The 20,101-nt window shown below is 41.9% G+C and overlaps 3 protein-coding genes across 3 annotated transcripts in view; all 3 read left to right on the forward strand.

The window, feature by feature from the left end:
• The first annotated feature begins 5,859 nt into the window (after positions 1-5,859).
• Positions 5,860-10,185, forward strand: haus8 (HAUS augmin like complex subunit 8). Its single transcript, XM_071917641.2, has 10 exons — positions 5,860-5,930; positions 6,362-6,417; positions 6,789-6,850; positions 7,125-7,251; positions 7,586-7,696; positions 7,782-7,885; positions 8,154-8,312; positions 8,664-8,805; positions 9,202-9,343; positions 9,846-10,185. Exons 1-10 carry the CDS (start codon positions 5,866-5,868, stop codon positions 9,970-9,972), a joined length of 1,095 nt encoding a protein of 364 aa, XP_071773742.1. The 5' UTR covers positions 5,860-5,865; the 3' UTR covers positions 9,973-10,185.
• A 771-nt stretch (positions 10,186-10,956) lies between these two features.
• On the forward strand, positions 10,957-15,690 carry sac3d1 (SAC3 domain containing 1). The gene is made up of 4 exons (XM_071917630.2): positions 10,957-10,985; positions 12,063-12,477; positions 13,814-14,096; positions 14,755-15,690. Exons 1-4 carry the CDS (start codon positions 10,957-10,959, stop codon positions 15,216-15,218), a joined length of 1,191 nt encoding a protein of 396 aa, XP_071773731.2. The 3' UTR covers positions 15,219-15,690.
• Positions 15,691-16,088: 398 nt separating this feature from the next.
• The window catches only part of cpamd8 (C3 and PZP like alpha-2-macroglobulin domain containing 8), a 50,920-nt gene continuing 46,907 nt past the window's right edge, over positions 16,089-20,101 (forward strand). Inside the window, exons 1-2 of the mRNA XM_078285652.1 lie at positions 16,089-16,732; positions 19,341-19,492. Of these exons, the coding sequence (XP_078141778.1) occupies positions 16,647-16,732; positions 19,341-19,492 (238 nt within the window). The 5' untranslated portion in view covers positions 16,089-16,646. The remainder of the gene's footprint in view (positions 16,733-19,340; positions 19,493-20,101) is intronic.

Consider the following 20,101-nt stretch of genomic DNA (forward strand, 5'->3'; position numbering starts at 1 on the left):
GAGAGACAGAGCGAGAGAGAGCAAGAGAGAGAGAGAGAGAGAGAGAGAGAGAGAGAGCAACCTTTTTCTTGCCCAAGCTCATCAAGTACGGGCCAGGGCTCCTGAAAACGCAGGGATTACCAGGGTGCTGGGGCTCTCCTGGCCCGGCTCGCCTCTGCTCGGTCCTGCACTGCACGCTACACTGCCCCGCTAAAGCACTGCACATGGTTCTCACACACACACACTCACCATGCTTTCTGTATGGTTCTCATCTCTCGCTCGCAAAATGCAAACACGCAGACACATAAAGGCAGAGACAGACACGTACACACACACACACACACACACACACACAGACACACAGTGGTCAGGACTGAATAACTTCATGCATACAGCACTCCTGATCATACTACACCCACAGCCACTGCATTTGTTGCTGAAGTTTGGTCAAAAGCAAAAAGGACGCTGGATTTTTGGATACCTATTTTGGATCTTCCCAATTTTCATAGGAATGGAAAGAAGTGCAAGCATACCTAACATATTGTACTGTAAATAAATTCATCATTATTATATCACACATGAGCTCTGCATGGAGATGGACCAGACCTGATCCCTGTAACAAAAAGACAAATTTAATCCAGCATTCCTCAACATATATGAATATCCATAAAGCAACATATATCTCTAAAATAATGTGTTGTCTAATAAAGTTGAATTTAAGATAAGAGGAACGGCATGTGTCTAGACCTGGAGTCAAACTCGACACTGGAAGTACACATAATGTGCCACAAAGTCCTCTCCACTTAGTACACAAAATATCATATCTCCTGCAATTGTACATTCATTATGCAACATAAATTGTTGACCCATAGTCATACAATTAAAGATATATTAATGATCTCTTATATTGTTAAGCTGCCCTCCAGACAGCCAGGAAAGCCCCCAGCCTCCAGCACTGCAGTCAGGGATGCTGTAGGAACGATCCACTGAGCGCCAAACTGAGGTCACATCCTGTTAAGATAAGCAGAGCAATTAAACAATTAGGAGGTGAGGAACTCGCGGATGAGGTGGAGAACAAGACTCCAGGCCATTTGACGGACAAAGTCTTTGGCACCGCTCTCAGCTCTTCATAATGGTGAAGCTGGGCACCGCATTGATTTTTAAAAAAAAGTTATTCAGGGGAAAAGAAAGGCAAATGTTTCCGCCTTAAGCCACCTTCAGATGCTTCTCATTTGTTATTTCTGACAGCTCAAGGGGACCCAAAGGGGGATAAAATGACAATGAGTATAAAAAGCATATTCTTATACAGCAAATTTTGCAGTGTTAGTATGTGTTTTTCAGTGATAATTACTTTGAGTTGACAAGTGTTGATTGGAGATTTGATTGTCCAACTCTGATGGCTGTAAACTTACATAAACGTTAGCCTTTCAAGAGAAATAATGATCTGTTCAATGACTGGGTTAGATTTGGAGACTTGGGAGGACAGAATGACCAGCGGAGCTCAGATAGTGTGAAGGTAAGAGAAGTAAACATTGTCCTAAAACTCCACCGCTTACCGTGGTGCGCCAACAAAGAGAAGCTTAATAACTTAATACTGGGAGCTCCTGGCTGGCTGGGTGGGTCCTGAAGCTGCTCTCCCTACCAAGGGCCACCAAGACAAGAGCAAACAATGGGGATCATACACCCGTCTGCTGTGGAGAGCCGGGGTGGTCAACGCTCAGAGGGACGAGAGGAAGAGCACACTTCTGTCCCACAGAAAAGTTTTGAACCACAGAAAAGTTGAGCATCTGCCAAGGCAACAGCCAACAGAGATCCTGATAAAGAAATTCAAAGACAAATAATGACTAATCGAGTAAGCAAACAGATAAACAAATAAATAAAGAGATAAATAATTAGGTAAATTAATTATTGAATGATTTGTAAAATGAACGAATGAATGAATAAATGAACACCTGAATACATAATATATGAATAAATGAGCTGTGATAAAGCTTGATAGATTCACTGTAGATATCAAAAGTAGATATTAAGAAAACTATAGCCAGTTTTATTTTCCTGAGAGCTGTGTGATTTAGTTCAGATCTCCAAACTGAAAACTCTGGATATTGTCTGTTGGCTTTATAAGGTGCTGTGTATCTGAAGCATTCCTGGAAGGCTATGTGGACCAGACTGGCAGACTGGGTGGTGATGAGTAACAGCTTACCGCAAGGGAAGAGGGACTGATGTGTGGGCTGGATGGCTGGGTTGTGTGTGTGTGTGTGTGTGTGTGTGTGTGTGTGTGTGTATGTGTGTGTAAACGTGTGAGCATGTGTACATACATCATGTATTAGGAGAGCTGAAAACCTACAGGATTTTTTTCTGCAGAAAGCACATCCTTTCATTCCATCCAGAACTTGAATTAAAGTCATTTTTTTCTGTCACATTTTTATCAACCTAAAGAAAATCCTCCAGCGGCACAGCGGAGTATCAGTGAGGTCACAGTGACACAGACAGACCCAGCGTCAGACGTCAGAGTTTCGGAGGAGAGAGAGAGGAGAGAGAGGGAGGAGAGGTGCGCTCAAAAGAGAGACAAGGACTTTCATTCAGCGACTCCATGTCTCCTCATAGTGCTATCTTTCAACATGCACTTCTCACTTCTCTTTCTCCTCAGCTCCCCATGGCTCCGACTGGATCTCATCCTTCTCTCCAGGGAAAAGAAAGAGGAAGCCTGAACACTTTGAGGCTGTAAAACCAAATGTCATGTCTGCACTTTTTGCCATAAAATAGCTTACTATTTTTCCTGAGTGTGAAAAACCCTAACCCTAACACCACAAAGAGAACTTAATTCATCCTCTGACAAGACCTTTTTTTCTATCATAAAGTATTCCTTATATTAAAAGTTTTATTGATTGAATCCAAGCCAGTCCATCTTGCTGTTATCACCTTCATCAACAGCGCTTGTTGTCCAGCTCAAAGCAGCTATTGGTCCTGGCATTGCTTGGTGGTGAGAGACGGACAGCCAGCATGCAGACACACAGCGGCAACCCGCCTCAAGGCTTTATTACACTGAGAGAGAGGGGAGAGCAATGATAAGACCCGGCCTTTACACAGACCGATAGAGTGGGACACACACACACACACACACACACACACACACACACATCACGTGCTTGTCACACACAAACACTCACACATACACACACACACAAACACAGGCATGCACACATACAAAGATTTGTTTTAGAGCCAAGCCCAAATGTTCAACCTTTATCATGAAAATTCATTAAAAACAGAAAGGTCAGTAGAAAACAAGTTTCAAAGCCAGGCTACATGATTAGCCTTCATACATACAACCAAAAAAAAAGGTCTTTGGATTTACTTTAAAAAATACATTGGTTCCATATAATTGAAATGTGTTTAATCAACACAAATGATTTGCTTTGGATTGAATTAAATGTAATTGATTGCATAGTGTAAAGAGTAGAAGCATAACTTCTTAGTAAATAACACAAATTATGATTTTGTGAAAATGACAAGCAATCTTTCCTTGTTTTTTCAGTGTACTGTACCTCATCCCACACACACTTTATCAGTTTCTAGTTCACCTGGTGTTTTAAAACTGAGATTGCAAAGCCTTTACGTTTGTCCTCATGCTGTAGCCTTCTTAATGTCCCCAAAGAAATGTTTCATTACTAAGTAACTAAGGTTAAGCTCATTGCAATTCCACCATCATATTTAATGAATTCTCCCGAGTGAGGACATACAGAATGATAGAAGATATTAGTGGAATATTTGCTCAACTCATCTGATGAGAACATTAATTATGAATATTTTTAGAGTGCTCTCTTAATGGAGAGCCCTTCAATGTTACAGTTACAGTATTAACTGATCACTCTACATTTTGAAATTCTGGAAACCCACTTAGAAACCACCAGTCTAGATATGACAGAACAATCATCTCTCTCTCTCTCTCTCTCTCTCTCTCTCTCTCTCTCTCTCTCTCTCTCTCTCTCTCTCTCTCCTAGTGCTTTATCCATCCTTGTCTGTGGAAGTGACTGAGGACAGAAGTTGCCGGTCAGCGTTTACCACCCAGTCCCACACCCTCTCTTGTCCTATTGTCCCTCCTGTCGTCCGAGCCCAGCTCAGACAGGTAGGATCAGCACCCATTATGTTCCTGAAGACTTACGCACACAAACAACCAGCAAACTGCAGGTAAGAGCACTCACTCAGCAGACGCCAAGCTAGTAGCCACACACATAAGGATGAAGACACATGCATGCAGGCACATGATCAGTGGTTATCACTGTCGCCTCACAGCCAGAAAAACCCAGGTTCTCCCCATGTTCATGTGTGTTTCCTCTGGGTACTCCGGTTTCCTCATGCAAGTCAGGCAGATTGGAGACTCTAAATTGTCCTTAGATATGAATGTGAGTGTGAGTGACTGTCTGTCAGTGCGTCTGTGTTAGCCCTATGATGGACTAGCGACCTGTCCAGTGCATCCTGGGATAGGCTCTAGCCCCCCATGACATTGAAAGAGAATAAGTGGGTAAAGAAAATGAATGAATAATTAATTGCATATAAGGTTCATAGGGTTTTTCTTGTAATTGAGGGTCTAAGGTTGTGGTGCTGGATAGGCTAGGCTAGATAGGATAGGTAGGTAGGCCTGTTATGTCTTCAACATGCTATTTTGTGTCTTGTGCTTTGTTTCCTTGTGTTTTATTTTGTTGCATACTGTATTACATCATTTTGTTTTGTGACTGATTGTTGATTAGTTAGATCTAGGTAGGCTCTTTTTCTGTAAAGTTCTTTGAGACAGGCTTATGATAAAGGGCTATATAAATAAACCTGAGTTGACTTAAAGAAAGCCTTTTTCTCAGGTTCAAACCATTCACTTCATTACCAAACAAGGGTAATGTAGTCTTGATGTAGTCTATAGCAGTGATTCTCAACCTTTTTCATATCAAGGACCCCTAATTTAGTACACATTAGGGCCATGGACGGCCATTTGATGAGATTTTCTCTCTCAGACCCAAATCTGAGAATATATATATTTTTAGATATGATTTTCTCCAGAATTCCATGATTATCTATACTGTAGCTAGAGAGATAACAGTGAAACTATGATCAAAACAGTCATTCATGTACATTCTCTAATTACGTTAACTTCTTGTAAATTAAATAATGGTGCAGTTTAACAATTCATCAATTTGCTGTTGAGAACCACTGGTCTATAGTACGTCTACATGCTCAAAAGCAACATGAAAGTGTCACTGAACCTGTTTTTACCTTGATGGTGAATGCAGCCCCTTGCACCCCTCTAGTGGTCACCAGGTGAACTGCAGTATTTCAAGGCCTCTGGAGTTTATCAACAGATGTTGCATTATTTCTCCAACGTCTTGCTCTGACTGGTGCTCCTATGGGCAAAACAGGTAAACATCAGTGCAGAAAAAGAGAGGGTTAATGGGACTAAAAGCTTTCCTACTGGGAGAGGATAGTGTAGACGTGGCTTTTCAACTAAGTACAGCAAGTAATGCAGGAAATGGCAAATCCTCGGAGACAGACAGATGGAGGGAAGACATTTATATCAATACAGAATAAGTATGGGTAGCATTCACAGACTAGAGAGGAGGTCATTATTATAAAGTTATGGCTGGAGCACGGTTAACCAAATTACACATATATGTAGTGGTTATTGTAAACACCCAAGTTCATCTAGTGTGTCAGTAAATGTTATAAGAGCCTGTTTGATTGTATGGAAGAAGCAGGTTGCAGGTATTCACTGCCCGGTCTAGGGAAGCAGGAGGCGGCTGGATGCCTACGAAGAAAAAGAGGCGGAACTAAAATATTACTTGTGTTGTTTCTGCCGTGTTTTAAAATTGACGTACAGGCGGTTTGCTTCAAATCAACATGGCGTCCAGAAGAGCGTCAACAATGCCAAGTACTATTAAAAATACTTCTACAGATGGAAAAAGGTATTTATTATCGTGTTTTATTCTTTTAAGTGAGGATATTTTATCTTGCAGATGTTTGTCCAATATGATTTAACGTTAGGAGGCTTTGATCCAGAGGTAGACTTCCTGGCTGTTTGACAACTGTAACGTTTTTATTTATTTATCATTTTGTTTAACATGTAAACATTGTACATTGCTAGACATACGTTATACAATAAGTCCCTGTATATATAGTCACCGTGGCGTATGCATTTTTTCCTTTTATGAGCTGTAACGCTGAGACCAAGCTAACTAAACTGGCTACAGACTTAGCTAACTTGTTGAGCTTAACCGTAGGCTGCTTTCAAACAAAAATCAACATTTTGCTGTCTTGTGTGTTCTCCACGTAACATTATACGGTTGCTATTTTGAATTTAACGACATTAGCTACACTTTTTTTTTGTTATTTACAGCTCTAAAGGTGGGAACAGCAAAGCTAACAACAGTGGAGCTGGGAAGAAAACAAAATGTAAGTAAAGGAAATGACTCCCATCACAACGCATTGAGACTTGAGTTTGTGGATCTTCTGAGTGTTATCATATTACCATATTTCAGCTTCAAACCTTAGCCTAGATCTGTTATCACAAGTTTGAGTCTTAACATCTACTTCTCTGGATTCTGGATGTGGGAGAGAGTTGTTCCACGTTTACCTAATTTGATTGGATTGTCTTAGACCATAGAAATAACATATAGCAATTCTTAGATTGAATGCTGCTTCCCTTTAAAAGAAACTTGCAGCAGGGCACATGATGCACACAGTTTTGTTGAGTTATGCTCTAACTTTATTCGTTTGTATGAAAAATGCCTAATAATGTCTTCATTAATGTCTTTTCCCTTTAGCTAGTGGGACTATTGTCAAGTCTCGATATTTGCAGCCTGTTGAGAAGACAAGTCTGTCAAAGGTAATTTTGGTGATTTTTAAAATTAATTAATTTATTTTTATTTCTTTTCATTCCACATATGCGACATTCACTAGTGGTCATCTGATTAAATTAAGAATTGTAACTTAGTCTGCCAATTTTACCTATATTCTTAGATAAGTTTTTTCAAATGTTTTCTCTTCCGGTCCCCTTGTGTATGTGCACTTCAGATGCACCTAAGCTTATTCTGTGTGTTATGGTCACAGTTGTCATGTTACACATTCGTCTCCCATTGCGCCCCTCTAACCATCAACAGAGTAACTCCCTGACCAATGAGTCCATTGCTGTGCCACCGAGGCCCTCCTCACCTAAACCCAGTTGTGTCAAACCAAAGGTGGGCACTCCACCAAGACGCTCGATGGCCCCGCAGGCTCTTCCAACACGTAAGTACTTCTTATGTGGGTGTGCATAAATTATGATGGGAATGTTTGAACAAGCACTAGCTGCTGTGGTGTTTCCCCACAGTAATGCTATCAACTTCCAAATAGTTTCACTGGTGTAATTTAAGAGGGTCTTTATTTTGGTGTAAATGCTACGTTACTGATCCTGTTGAATTTTCAGTATTGTTGATGAAATATTTTTAGGCTATGTCAGTGATTGACATCTTGAGCTGAAACTCTGTTGTACAATGTTATCTTTAATATCTGGTCTGATTAAGTCTATGAGTTTGCCTACATGAGAACTATGATTGACTTCTGCCATGTTGTTTCCTCACAGCGATGATGTCTACTCTACTCGAGCCTTCACTGCTGGGGAGAAGTATTCTGCAGTCTACTTTCTCAGACGGACACCACATCTGCCCAGATTTTGATATTTCAGTCATTAAAGGTAAACTGATTCAAACCCCTCAAAGCTTGGGATTGAATAACAAATGGGACCGCCCTCTAACAATTTACTTCTTTATTTCTCTAAGATAAGACAGTGATACAAAATGCAGTAGAACCTGAGAGGAACCCAGAGAATGAGAAGAGGATCATCGAGATGCAAACGTTCCTGTTGGCCTACCTCACAGCTAAGGTAAGTTAGTGGAGAACTTACCTTACATACTGAAAACTGTCATTGTGAATGAGACTAGCTCATAATGCATCTACATTGTTAAACGAGGGTACATTAAAAAGGTTTCTTTAACTGAAACATTGTTATCATCTAATTCATTTTTTTGTGTCTCTTCAATGGAGTTTTCACTTTGAATACTGCACAATGTTCTGTAGGCGAATGAACGTTATCTCACCATAATCCCATACCTTGCGTGACTTGGTTCCATTTCTGCGCTGTTTGACTTAAGATGGAGAGCAATACTGCGAAGCTGAAGGCCGAGGCAGAGGCAAGGATCCTGCAGGAGATGGAGGGAGAAGAGAAGCTGCATAATGAAGTCCAGGAGAAGAAGCGCCAGTACCTCCTCATGGAGAAGGACAGGCAGAGGAATGAGCTGCTGGATTTGCAGGTCAGTAAACTTTCTCCGTTATATGATTTTTAAATGTCATTTTTAATGTGCCTACTGTTTCAATAAATTGTTCTTTTAACCTAATGCATTTTCAAGAGACACCGTTGAAAAAGAAAACATGAGTTTCCAGGTTTTTACAGTGACATTGTTCTTAGAAGTAATGGCAAACACAATATGAATATCACCTACTTGCCAACCCACCATCACCACTATTTTCCGTAATTTGCTGGAAATAATTAGCAATGTATAAAACTGAGGTCTGGACAAGTATAGAATTTTAAAATGAAAACTGTGAAGCAACTGTGTCTATGTGTGTAAAACTGTGTAAGTACAAATATTATTTTCTATCAGATTGCTGCATTGACTCCAGTTGCGGAAACTGCTAAGCAGTTCACAAAGGAATACACGTCTTTTGCCACGGCTATTGACACCACCCGACATGAGCTGCCTGTCAAGAACTTCTACATTGAGGGGGACAGAAGAGAATTCCTGGGTTGGTGTTAACATGTTAAAAAAACATAGTGGAAATCAAAATAAAGGGTGTCTAAAATAATGCATGGTAATGTAACAGTTGCCAAATCTGGACACATACTCTTTGATGCGCTTTCCAGTCCTTCGGTGTGAATCTTTGAAAGAGTTTCCTGCCAAAAGGAAAGTGATATAAAATTATACATATTTGAGAAGCTAAATATGAAATTTCATATTAAACTGTGTGTGTCTGAATTTGGATACTTTTACATGATTCAAACTTTTTTTAATGATGCTTTTTCACCTAAGGTGTGCATGCACTCATATTACTGTAAGATGCTTTGGAGAGGAAAACAAAAAACACCAAATGACATGTTTTGCTGAACATTATGATAAAGTCTAGTCCTGTCTACCCATTTAGATAAAGCAGAGGCTTGCCTGAAGCAGAGTGAGAAGTTGCTGGTGGAGTGCACACAGGGAGATCAGCAGGACAACAGCACCTCTGTAGAGTGCCTGAGAGACATGAAAATGGCTTCCAAGGACATCAGCCAGCAGCTTTCAGGGTAGGAACATCCATATCATCATTTTATTTATATTCTATCCTAATAAATTAGCTTAGCCCCTGCTACATGGAATACCTGCAGAAAGATTTGAAACTAAAGGAACTGTTTGGAAGTGATTAGTCTGTGTTCAAAGCTGTTTGATTGGGTAAGGAAAACATACCTTTCGGAAATTGGTGATGCTTTAAATACATTGTTTGCTTTCTCTTTACTTTTCACATGTGTGTCTGTTGTGCGTCTCTTCTCTTTATGTTGTTCCTTCTCAGAGGATTACAGAGGATGACTGTATGTTATGATTGCATTTTGATTAAGTGGTTTTGTCTGTAACTGTTCTTAGCCTAGACTCCCTTGAAAAGGAAATAGATTAGACACTTCAGTACTGAAGAATTGGAAATCCATGAGTATTTTATAGCTATAGCAGCTCAGAAATCACAACTCTTATGTTTGATGTGAGGGTTTGGTTGCACTCACACATTGATGTCTTCTATCTTTCTCTCTCTCTCAGGGCTTTTTCAGAGCTGCTGGAGCTGTCATCGTTGGTCTGCCGCCATACAATCCACATCCAGCAGGCCATGGAGGAAGAGCAGCTGAGCACGACCAGAACCCATGAGCTCTACTGCCCCAAACAGTGAAAGATACCACACGGCATGGGATACACAGTACATGCACTTTGGATATATTTTCCCCCCCAAACTAGATTTCCCTATATTGGATATATTTGTAAATTTTTGTGTTTGTCTTTATGAGTATTGTGTTTTTTGTTTTCAGCTGTGTTATAATGAATTGAAATAAATGAAGAAGAATGACTGATTCTGTTTTATAGTTGGAACTTTGTTAATAAATGAAACGGCCTGTGAACATTTCCTTTTTCTTTTATTTCCACTGCTGAAATAGTCAGCTTGTTAGTGGTATTGATAAACCATCTGTAATAATACAATCCTTGCATATTGCTGTCTTGCCTTGGCTATTGTAACATGAATTGTAAGTACTATAGATACGATAGACTCATGATTGGTTGGAGCTAGTTTTAGTGATGTAATATGATCATGCACAATAACAGCGTCTAGTTAATTGGGGGCTGGTTTGGCGGTAAACATAGGCAATTCACTGAAAAAGCAAGGTTATAACCACAAGCTCACACAAAACTATGTAGTCATACACAAATCATTTACTTTGAGATTATTGAGAGATAATAGCAGCTCAAAAAAATAGTCATACTATTGGGGAAATTTAAATATTATGTATGTTGATGAGTTAAAAGAGTTTTAGGAAGACTGGTAAACAAATAGCAATTTGGAATTAATTAATTAATTATAAGTAAAATGCCCCTTAAATACCCTTAAGCAGAATTTCTGTTTGCCTGCTAACAGAAAAGAGTAACATGAAGTTACTGATCATTAGGATATTGTGTGAAATCTAATTGTGAAATCATATTTTAAGGTTTTTCTTTTAAGCCAATTGGATTCTAGTAAATTGTTTATTTAATTTATTTTTTTAAATTGGATTCTAGTAAAACATCGCGACCGATTGCGGATGTGACGTTACATCAAAACAATAAAGGCGAGTTTTCATTGGGTGATGCTGAAAAGTGGCGACATACACATTGGAACTAACCAATGAGCAGCAGGAGAGCACCTCGTCGCATGTGAGTTGTTATATTTCACATAAATTGATTTTTCTCAACATTGTATTCAAAGTTAGGTCTTGTATTGTATGTTGACGGCTTGCGTTATACAACACTTAGCCTACACCAAAGCACAGCTAGAAGAAACGCAATCCCCGCACCATCTAACGCCACTAGCTTGGTTGCTAACAGCTAGAAATTAGCTTGGTAGCAGTGCTGGTCGGCTAACTGTACCGGCTGAAAATGGGTTTTACCAGAACATACATGCTATTGTCACTGTTTTGTCTTGCTGTAATGTAGAAAACGCAGGGGTAAAAATCGCTGAGATAGAACTAGCATGGTGTTGTTAACTAAGCAACCTGATATTTCACAATACAACTTGGAGGAATTAGACTTGCTGGTTTGCTCCCTTCCGTACTAGATCACATTAAACATAAAACAACACAAAATCATAAAAAGAAGTACACAAGTTAAAAGTAGAAATGAAGGGAAGAGTCTCTTAATTCGGCAGTAAATTAAGTAAGTTACTGTATATGTAATTGAAGCTAGTCTAAGTCCAAGAGAAAAAAAGAGTACTAGCCTACATAAAACAACTAAATAGAATCAGAAACGGGACTCTTATCTATACAGTATGCACATGGTTTTCTGTTGGAACATGACTTAATTGGTGATGGGAAACTATGGATGTCAGTAGCAAAAAAGCAGTATGATAACAATACTACTAAATTGAAATACATACAGGTTGGTACAATATTGCACTGGTGTCCAGAGTATGAATATACTGTATATACAGTATATGAATATGGAGAATATTGCACTTGGGTCCATAGCATAAATAGGTATAAATATATAACTATATACAGATATATAACTATATAGCAGAGTTGAGTATATAAAAACTGACTATATGATGCTAGGTGCAGATGCTGGATACCAGCAGTAGAGTCCATTCTGGTGCCATCGCTCAGTGTGGTGACGGTGTACAGTTCAGTTGTTGATGAGGGACACCGCTCAGGGGAACAAGCTGCTCTAGTGTCTGGTTGTTTTAATTCTCATGTTACTCTGATGACTAATAACCAATCTCTTCCCCACAAGCAGCTCCCACTCTCAAAGGAGGGGCCCAGCAGCAGGGAGAGAGTGGAGACCGAACCAGGGGCGATGGCGAGGCCGAGGAGAAGCACAGGTGAGAGAGGTGGAAGAGGAGGAGAGACCCGGGCGGCAGGAACGGGAAACGGCGCCCAGGGGCTCCTGCCAGTCCATGTGCCCTGTTCGCGAGCTGCAGGACCGGGAGGCACAGAACCGGCTGCACCGCTTTGAGATGCTGGCAGGCACAGAGAGAGATCGACGGCCCAGGGCGGACCCCTCGCGTGCTGTGAAGGAGTACTCCAGACCAGCAGCGGGGAAAGACTCCACGCGCCCCACTGACCTCCGCCCACCTGCTGTGCTGCTGAAGACTGTGTGTTACCTTATTGATGACATCGCTGCATCCCCCAGACTGCAGCCTTGGACTGAGGCTAGTAGTGTTTCCACAACTGTCCCCCAGTCACTTAGTGTTCACTATTGTTAATTAGTTGGGTCAGAAAGAAAAAAAATCAGTGACTTGTTGAATTTTAGAATCCACAAGTGAGCCAATGTATTAGCCCCTGTAAATGATATATTAACCTAAAATCAGTGTTGGGGAAGCTACTTTGAAAGCATAGCTTTGCAAGCTACCAATTACTTCACACTGGAAGTAGTTGAACTACAGCAAAGCTACCCTAGGGAGAAATCTAGTTTGGTTAACTAAAGCTACTTAGAAAAAGTAGTTCAAACTACTTTGTAAAAAAAATGATTGAATTGACAATGTACATGTGATACGAAATTATAACAAAATATAATACAAAAAAGTCACATGCCAGCAAAAAATGCCACTCAATTGAGTTTATTGCAAAAAGTGCCCACTTGTTCACAGGTCATACATAAACCAAAAAATAAAATACCCCACTATTCATGGGAAAGTGCAAGGAATGTCAGCTTTGGTTTTGTATACAATGTCCATCAGTCAGACACCTGCCTTCCAGAAACTAGAGTCCAGGTGGGGGTATTACAGCAAGCAGGATTACTCAGTTAGCCAAGTAACTTCTAAAATAGCATGCAACAACTTCTCTGAACATTTGTTAATAAATAGCAATAATCATTTATTGCCATGTGTAACAAGTACAATGGAATGCTTACTCCCCATTCGCTCCCGCAGTATAAATTCTAAACATAGATTCTCACAATAAGTAAAAAGTAATGTAGACACAATAATTACAGTAGAAAGTAACCAAGTAAGAATTATCAATACTATGGCACATTTTTGCACCACCCGCCATAATGTGCCATAGTAGTTTGTAGTTTCAGTAGTTAACTACACAAAAAATGGCAAAAAAGTAATTTAACTACTTGAATCACTATGCAAATATGAATGTAGTTGAACTACCAGCAAGCTACTGCAAAATGTAGTTAAACTACTAGTTTAATTACATGTAGTTCACTACTCCCCAACACTGCCTAAAACATTAAATTATAAAGAATTTTGGCCAAAGCAGGGTTTCCACACAGAAACATTGTGTTGCCTGTCACTATACTTTTGCTTTTCTTGTTTCTGAAGTGCTGAATTGCATTGATGAGAGACTTTTGAGATCAAGTTTATCCTTGTGCAACTTGATTGATAATTTGCCACAAAATTATTTCTTGAAATAAACAGGAGCTTTGCTAAACACCTGATGATTATGATTATTGCCTGGGAGTTGGTACATAGTTAGCGCATAGCATGTGCTAACTCAAAGAGGCAGTGCTAACTCTTTCCTTGTCGGTTTGTCGTCCAGGTGTACAGCTTTGTCTTTGATCGGCTGCGTAGTGTGAAGCAGGACATGATCATCCAGAGGGTTTCCGGGCCGGACTGTGTGGCCATTCTAGAGCGGACAGTGCGTTTCCTCATGTACTCCTCCTACCGTCTTTGCGGTGAACCCCTGCGGCTCTACGACCCACGCATCAATGACACACACCTACAGGAGAGCCTGAGCTGGCTGCTGGACTGCTACGCCACTGGAACGGGACCGCATCCCAACCGGGAAGAGTTCCAGGCTCTGGGTTTACTGTACAACTTAGGTTGGTTACTGGGCTTTTAGTTTGATAGTGTGGGAATCTCTTGTATTCATGTATTTGCATTTTTGTAGAGGAAATGTCTAAAAACTTGCAAATATGCAGTAGTCCAAAGGTTAATGACCCAAAGGTTGCTGACTGGAGTCCCTGGGCCAGCTGGGGAAGTGAATGAGAAGCTCTCTGTCTTCCCTCAGCATCTACTGTCCATCTGCCCTTGAGCAAGACACTTAACTGCTAATTGCTCCAGTGGAGTGGCTCGCTGTAGTGGCTCAACAGTATAGGACTGTGCTTGTAGTGGGCAGCTATCAAGTGTCAGTGTGTGTAACTGTATAAATGTGAAGCAGGGCATTGATGAAACAGTATGTCTGTTTAGCAAACCTTCCCAGACTAAATTAATGTTGGAGAAAAAAAGAGTGCATCTCCAGTCACAGAGATTTTGAGATTTTGTTGAGTTCTTACACAAAGGTTAAGGAATGCAGTTGTCTAAATTGTATCTATGGCTCTCTGTCTACACACAAGATGTAAAATTCAATTTAAAAGGCACTTGAAAGGTTAATGGCCTAGTAGGTGTACTGGCAACATGATTAGGATAATTTCCCTACTAAGGGTATATAAAGTAGCTTAATGTTCGCCGATATCATTTCTGTTGCCTCCTCTCCCCCAGGTTCAGCTCGTGCCATGCAACACACCATGGAGCTCCCTGAGCGGCTCCGCAACTCTCCCACCGTCAGCCTCGCCCTCTCCGTTAACCGGGCTTTCCTGGAGCGAAACCCTGTACGTCTGCTCCGACTGGCCCAGAAGCTGAACTTCCTGCAGAGCTGCGCGCTCCACCAGCACCTGGGGGCGTGTTGCAGAGACCTGCTGCTGATCTACAGCCACGGACACAGCAGCCGCAACTGTCGCTTCCCCCTGCACAGACTGGCTCAGCTGCTGGGGCTGGACGGGTCGCTCACGGCCCGACTCTGCCAGGCCCACGGAGTGGAGGTCAACCAGGACAACCAGGTGGTCTTCTCCAAGACTGCTTTCACTGAGCCTGAACAAGGGAAACTGCACTGCGTGTATCACGACATAGTGGCCGAGAAGCAGAGAGACCTCACTGTTGAGAGCATCATTCATGGTTGCACTTGAGATGCATAAATGGAGTGATTAAGTAATGATAATAATGTGAAACTTTATTAGTCTCCACAGGGAAATTCTCTTTTTGCTTGCCTCCCTCAGAGGTCAGCTGGTAGGGACTCAGTGTCTTGCTCAGGGACACTTCAGCAGGGCAGCTGTTTACTGACGTGGATTTGAACAACGGCCTTTCTGTTGAATGTGATCTCCCTACTCACCACGCCACCCTGCTGCCTCAAAGCACTGGATGTGCTCTTAGGTTAATTAACACTTGTATGGACATGCACTGTCTGTGCTTGAATTGTTATATTCATTGTGGATTGCTTTGATATTGATACTGTTTTAACGTTCTGTTGGTGCCATAACATGTTTTTGTAAAACATTTCAGGAAAGCAGCTGGGAAAATAACAGCAATGCAACAGTATTTATCCGTTCTTTCCCATGCGTTACCTCAACAAGCTATTTCAATAAATAATGTGATGTTTTAGCCAGAATGTCTTGGCCTTTTATTGAACCCTTTTCCAGATAATAGTGTATGTGAGCCGAGTTGCCACTTGGGGGCACCAAAACTCTGCAGAGAGCATGGACGCACTCCCGAGCCTGCAGAAAAACTAAGTGACTGATTTTTAAATAATCCGACAGTAAGAGTTACTACTGAGTGTTTTTATGTAGTCACGCGTCATTAATGTTTTCCAAATAAAGCGCGTTAGTCCTAGTTGGCACATTAAATCTCATTTTAAGACAAGTGTGGGGGAAAAAACAAATGTTGTGAAATGTGCAGATAATTTACAGTTCTTACAACTACAGGCTGCATGTTGTTCCTTAAATCGATCGAGACTTCAGCCCTTGCTTCCAGAGCAGAGGAGTGAGAGAGTGAGAGAGAGAGAGGAGGGATTGAGTGAATGAAGTGCTGGGTGACGCGGATCGCCTCCTGACTCGCTGCCGTAGGAACAAAAAAAAAAAGAAAAGAAAAGAAAGAAAAGCAGAGTAACTTCAAAGAGATGACCAGGCACAGTCCGAGAAGCGAAGAGGAGAAGCAGGGATTTTTTTTTACATGCTAAACATTTCCTACAGTGAGACATTTCTGCGCGCTAAAGTGGGAGGACGCTTGTAATTTGTAATGCTGAAATATGAGAGAACGGAACCGGGGCGGATGAAGGCACATGGGAGAGGACTGTCCGTGTGCTTTGGGCTCTAAAAGGAAAAAAAAAAAATCGATTTGTTTGGGACTGAATTTGGCGAAGTGGGATGATAAAAACTTGATCATTGGTTGCGGGCGAAACTCTGCACACCTATCACACCAACCAGCCTCAATGGATAGACCGCTGTCGACCTAGAGACTGGTGAAAAGTTCATTTAACTTTTTTACTAGAGTTAGTAGATCCAACCTCCTTTAGAGGGGAGAGCGAGATATCTACCAATATCTCGGCTACTGAGGCCAAAATGTTGAGGTTCTCTTTGACAGCTTTGAGTCTTTCATGGACTTTGTTCATCTGCAACGTGAGCAGAAGTTATGCACAAGAGAGACAGTAAGTTTTTTGGCATTTGTTGTCTTTTAAGTGTAATGCAGTGCTTTGATATTCACTGATGTTAGACCTGGTATGCGTTTTCGATTCTCTTATCTAAATTTGCAAGCAGTTGGTCAATCGTGTATAAAATAATGCAACTATCAGCAGTGATAATGTATCAGATATGTTGGGAAAAGACACTAATTGTCCAAATGATCTGACCTGTGCTCATGTCAGATTGTAACCACATAACTCTTTATCTGTATCGAGCTATTACGCAACATAATCATTAATTTATGTCCTCTTAGTTACCCCATTGACCCATTCACAGTCCCAATCTGTCAGATTAACAAAGAGTATTGGAATGTAAGTGGTGACTGTGACTATGTCTTTCTCTTTCCCCACTAAGTGTTTTTACACTTTATTATCATGTTACAACACCTTGCCACTCATGGTCTTTTTAGACTTGTTCATTCACATTTGCATGTTGCTGGATTTCAGGGCAGAATGTAGCAGTTGGATAAAGTGATATGGAGAAGGAGCGTGCATGGTTGCTTGTGTTCTGGTTGCCCATGAATGGAAAATATGCAGCTTTTGGAGAGGTTTCCTCACGTCCATTGAGATAATAGCTTCTGGGTTTGGCAATGGACACCTCAGTTTATTCAGTTTATCCCTCTAGACAGAGAGGCCAAAGAGATAAATTTGACTTTGGGCTCTTTGATGCTATCAGTCAGGCTGCTGTCAACACTGTGCTGCTTCAGAGCTTAATCCTGACCTGGAGAGTTGTGCTAATTGTGAAGAGTTGCAAGCTTTGCTGCCAGGTTGTCCAGAGGGGAGGGAGGGAGCGCAAGTCAATGTAGAGAATAGACAGGACTGACTGACTAATACAGGCTTGACTTACAAAAGAGAACTCAAAGCCTTCTCAAGCACTGAACAGCTCTCAGCTGAGGGGGAAAGTCTGCCAGAAAGAGTGAGAGGCTGAGAACATCAAGCCATGTGATTGAAAAAACTGTGGAACTGAGCGACTAATAAAGATCTGACTACAAAAGAGAACACAAATCCTTCTCAGGCACCGAACAACTCTCAGCTGAGGAGCAAAGTTGGGCAAAAACAATGAGAGCTTGAGTGCATCAAGCCGTGTGATTGAAATAAGCATGGTCACCACCACCTGATCCAGGCTCATCAAAGAGCTGGTTAAACTTACTGTAGATCAAACGCAGAGAGTCAATTTCCTCGTATTATCTTCCTATTCTCAAAGCCTTATTTTCCAGGGGATTTTCTCATGACTTTCTCTCTCAGGAACTGCAGTTGCCTCTGGCTCCCAGCGCAGTAATGCCAACCACCTGATCCCACTCTCAGGCATGCAATTGGGTTTGTGCTGGAGGCTTTGCTCACTCCTAATTTGTGTGATCTTCAGCTAAGTTTTCGGGGAGTGCTCCAATATTAATGGGCCTGTGGGCTCTTAAAACTAGCATGATGTGGAATGACTGGGTTTGAACCGGTGCTCCTGCATGGGAGACATTAGAACGGTCAAAGAGAAGATATTTAGGCTTACAATGTCTCAGGCACATATGGGTTGATTTGTGGACTGCGTCTGCTTTACTCAAATCAACACATGCTTATGAATAATATATAACAATACTTAAACACAGCACATGTCATTTGGTGGAGTGCCTTTCCTTTGTATTTAGCACTGGGGTCACCCCTAACTTTGGCATTGTTAGCGCCATGCTCTACCCATTGACCACGCTAACAAGAGCACCTATTATTCAGGAGATATAACGTGCCAGATGGCATAGCCTTTCATCCAAGGTAAAACTTAAATTGGTCTTTTTTTCAGACTGTTTATATGCATCAAAGAATGACCTTTGCTCTGTGACCTCGGTGACAGCCGCCTTCCTTCAATTAAATGTCAGAGTGACTGTGTGGAATCTCGGTCGTTATTTTTTCAAAACAGACGCCAAGGTTCTGTCAGAGGTGCCAGACCACCCAACGAGAACACTAGAGCAGAAAGCTCATTGGCCAACAGGTACCGTGTCCCTGGTTACCATGCAATTAAACCCGATCTTGCTGCACAAATCCATGTGGAATGTGCCTGTTTGTGTGTGTGTGCGCGTGCGTGTGCGTATCAGGGAGACAGAGAAATGGAGATTGAGAGAGAAATGCGAATTTCCACTTAATTCACCTAATTCACCGTTGAAGTCGTGTGCAGCGCAGGGCCATGTTTCTCCAAACGGCACTACGATTATCTTGCCCCGTTCACTTACAATCACAAATAGTAAGTGATCTCAGTGCCGGGATGCTCCTGGGAAACCGGCCAATACAATATACAGGATGTGTTGATATGGATCATATATTTACCCTTGTCCTCTTCCTGTCTACCCTCCCTCTCTCACATCTCATCTACCTCTCCACCCACCACCAATGTCTAACCTCTCCTTCTCTTCTTTGCTACCACTCCCTCTCCTGCTCCTCTATTTATGTCCTCCCATTCCACCTCTCTCCATCCCCCTTTCTGTCTCCCCTCTCCATACCTTTCTACCCCTCGCTCTCCCTCTTTCCATCTCTCTCCATCCCCCCTCTCTCTCTCCACCTTGCTCTCCTGTTCTCCTCTTGGTCGGCCACTCAGAGGTTACCTGGTGGCTGCCCCCTCTGTGTTTCGAGCAGGCGTAGAGGAGACCGTGAGCGTGACCATCTTCAACGCAAAGGCGGAGACCCGTGTCCAGGTGCAGCTGTCGGTGAAGGGAGAGACGGTGGCCCACAGCCATGGCTCACTGCTTGGTGAGAACTCATTCTGTAGCGAAGATCACACTGGCACAATAGATTTGTTTTGAAAAAAAAAAGATACATTTCAAAAACAAGATAGCAAGAGTAGTGCACCCTCCTTTGGTTTTGTGACTGTATACATTTAAGAGTTGCAGGAAACAGTGTTGTGTGAGCCAGGAGTGGAAACCGTGCAGGGTACATGAACTACTTGAGCTGTCCAGATGCCCCCTCATGTGATTTATTAAAAGGATCTTGATATCACACAGGCAGGCATGCAGGCAGGCACACTCACTCCCACTCACAGACTAAAGAATACACACAGAGTGAACCTGACTGACCCTTGCCCTGAGTGTGTGCTCCTGACCAGCCAGGGTTCTCATGGATGCTACCTTCGTTTGGAGGCATTGTGGCATCAGCCCAGCCCGTCCCAGCAGGCCCTGAGTGTATACACATCTGTGTGATTTGTTTGACAGCACCACTAATAGATTGAGGCCGGCTCTGCCTCAGAGTGGCATAGAGACGGGCTGCAGCTGGACTTCCTGCTAACCCAGGCTGAACAACTCCAGCCAAACTGAGTCTAATAGCACATGTAACTACTGGGTAATAATAGTATTGTGCAGATGG

This window comes from Centroberyx gerrardi, chromosome 9 (genome assembly GCF_048128805.1).
Source record: "Centroberyx gerrardi isolate f3 chromosome 9, fCenGer3.hap1.cur.20231027, whole genome shotgun sequence".
In the NCBI taxonomy this organism is placed as follows: Eukaryota; Metazoa; Chordata; class Actinopteri; order Beryciformes; family Berycidae; genus Centroberyx; species Centroberyx gerrardi.

Bases quoted from the DNA above. Each gene is read 5' to 3' on its own strand.
- haus8 (XM_071917641.2), top strand. From the start codon at position 5,866: ATGGCGTCCAGAAGAGCGTCAACAATGCCAAGTACTATTAAAAATACT. The intron at 7,252-7,585 runs GTAAGTACTTCT...GTTTCCTCACAG, and splicing joins CCCGCAGGCTCTTCCAACAC to CGATGATGTCTACTCTACTC. The intron at 9,344-9,845 runs GTAGGAACATCC...TCTCTCTCTCAG, and splicing joins ATCAGCCAGCAGCTTTCAGG to GGCTTTTTCAGAGCTGCTGG.
- sac3d1 (XM_071917630.2), top strand. From the start codon at position 10,957: ATGAGCAGCAGGAGAGCACCTCGTCGCAT. The intron at 10,986-12,062 runs GTGAGTTGTTAT...CCCCACAAGCAG, and splicing joins AGGAGAGCACCTCGTCGCAT to CTCCCACTCTCAAAGGAGGG. The intron at 12,478-13,813 runs GCTAGTAGTGTT...TTTGTCGTCCAG, and splicing joins GACTGCAGCCTTGGACTGAG to GTGTACAGCTTTGTCTTTGA.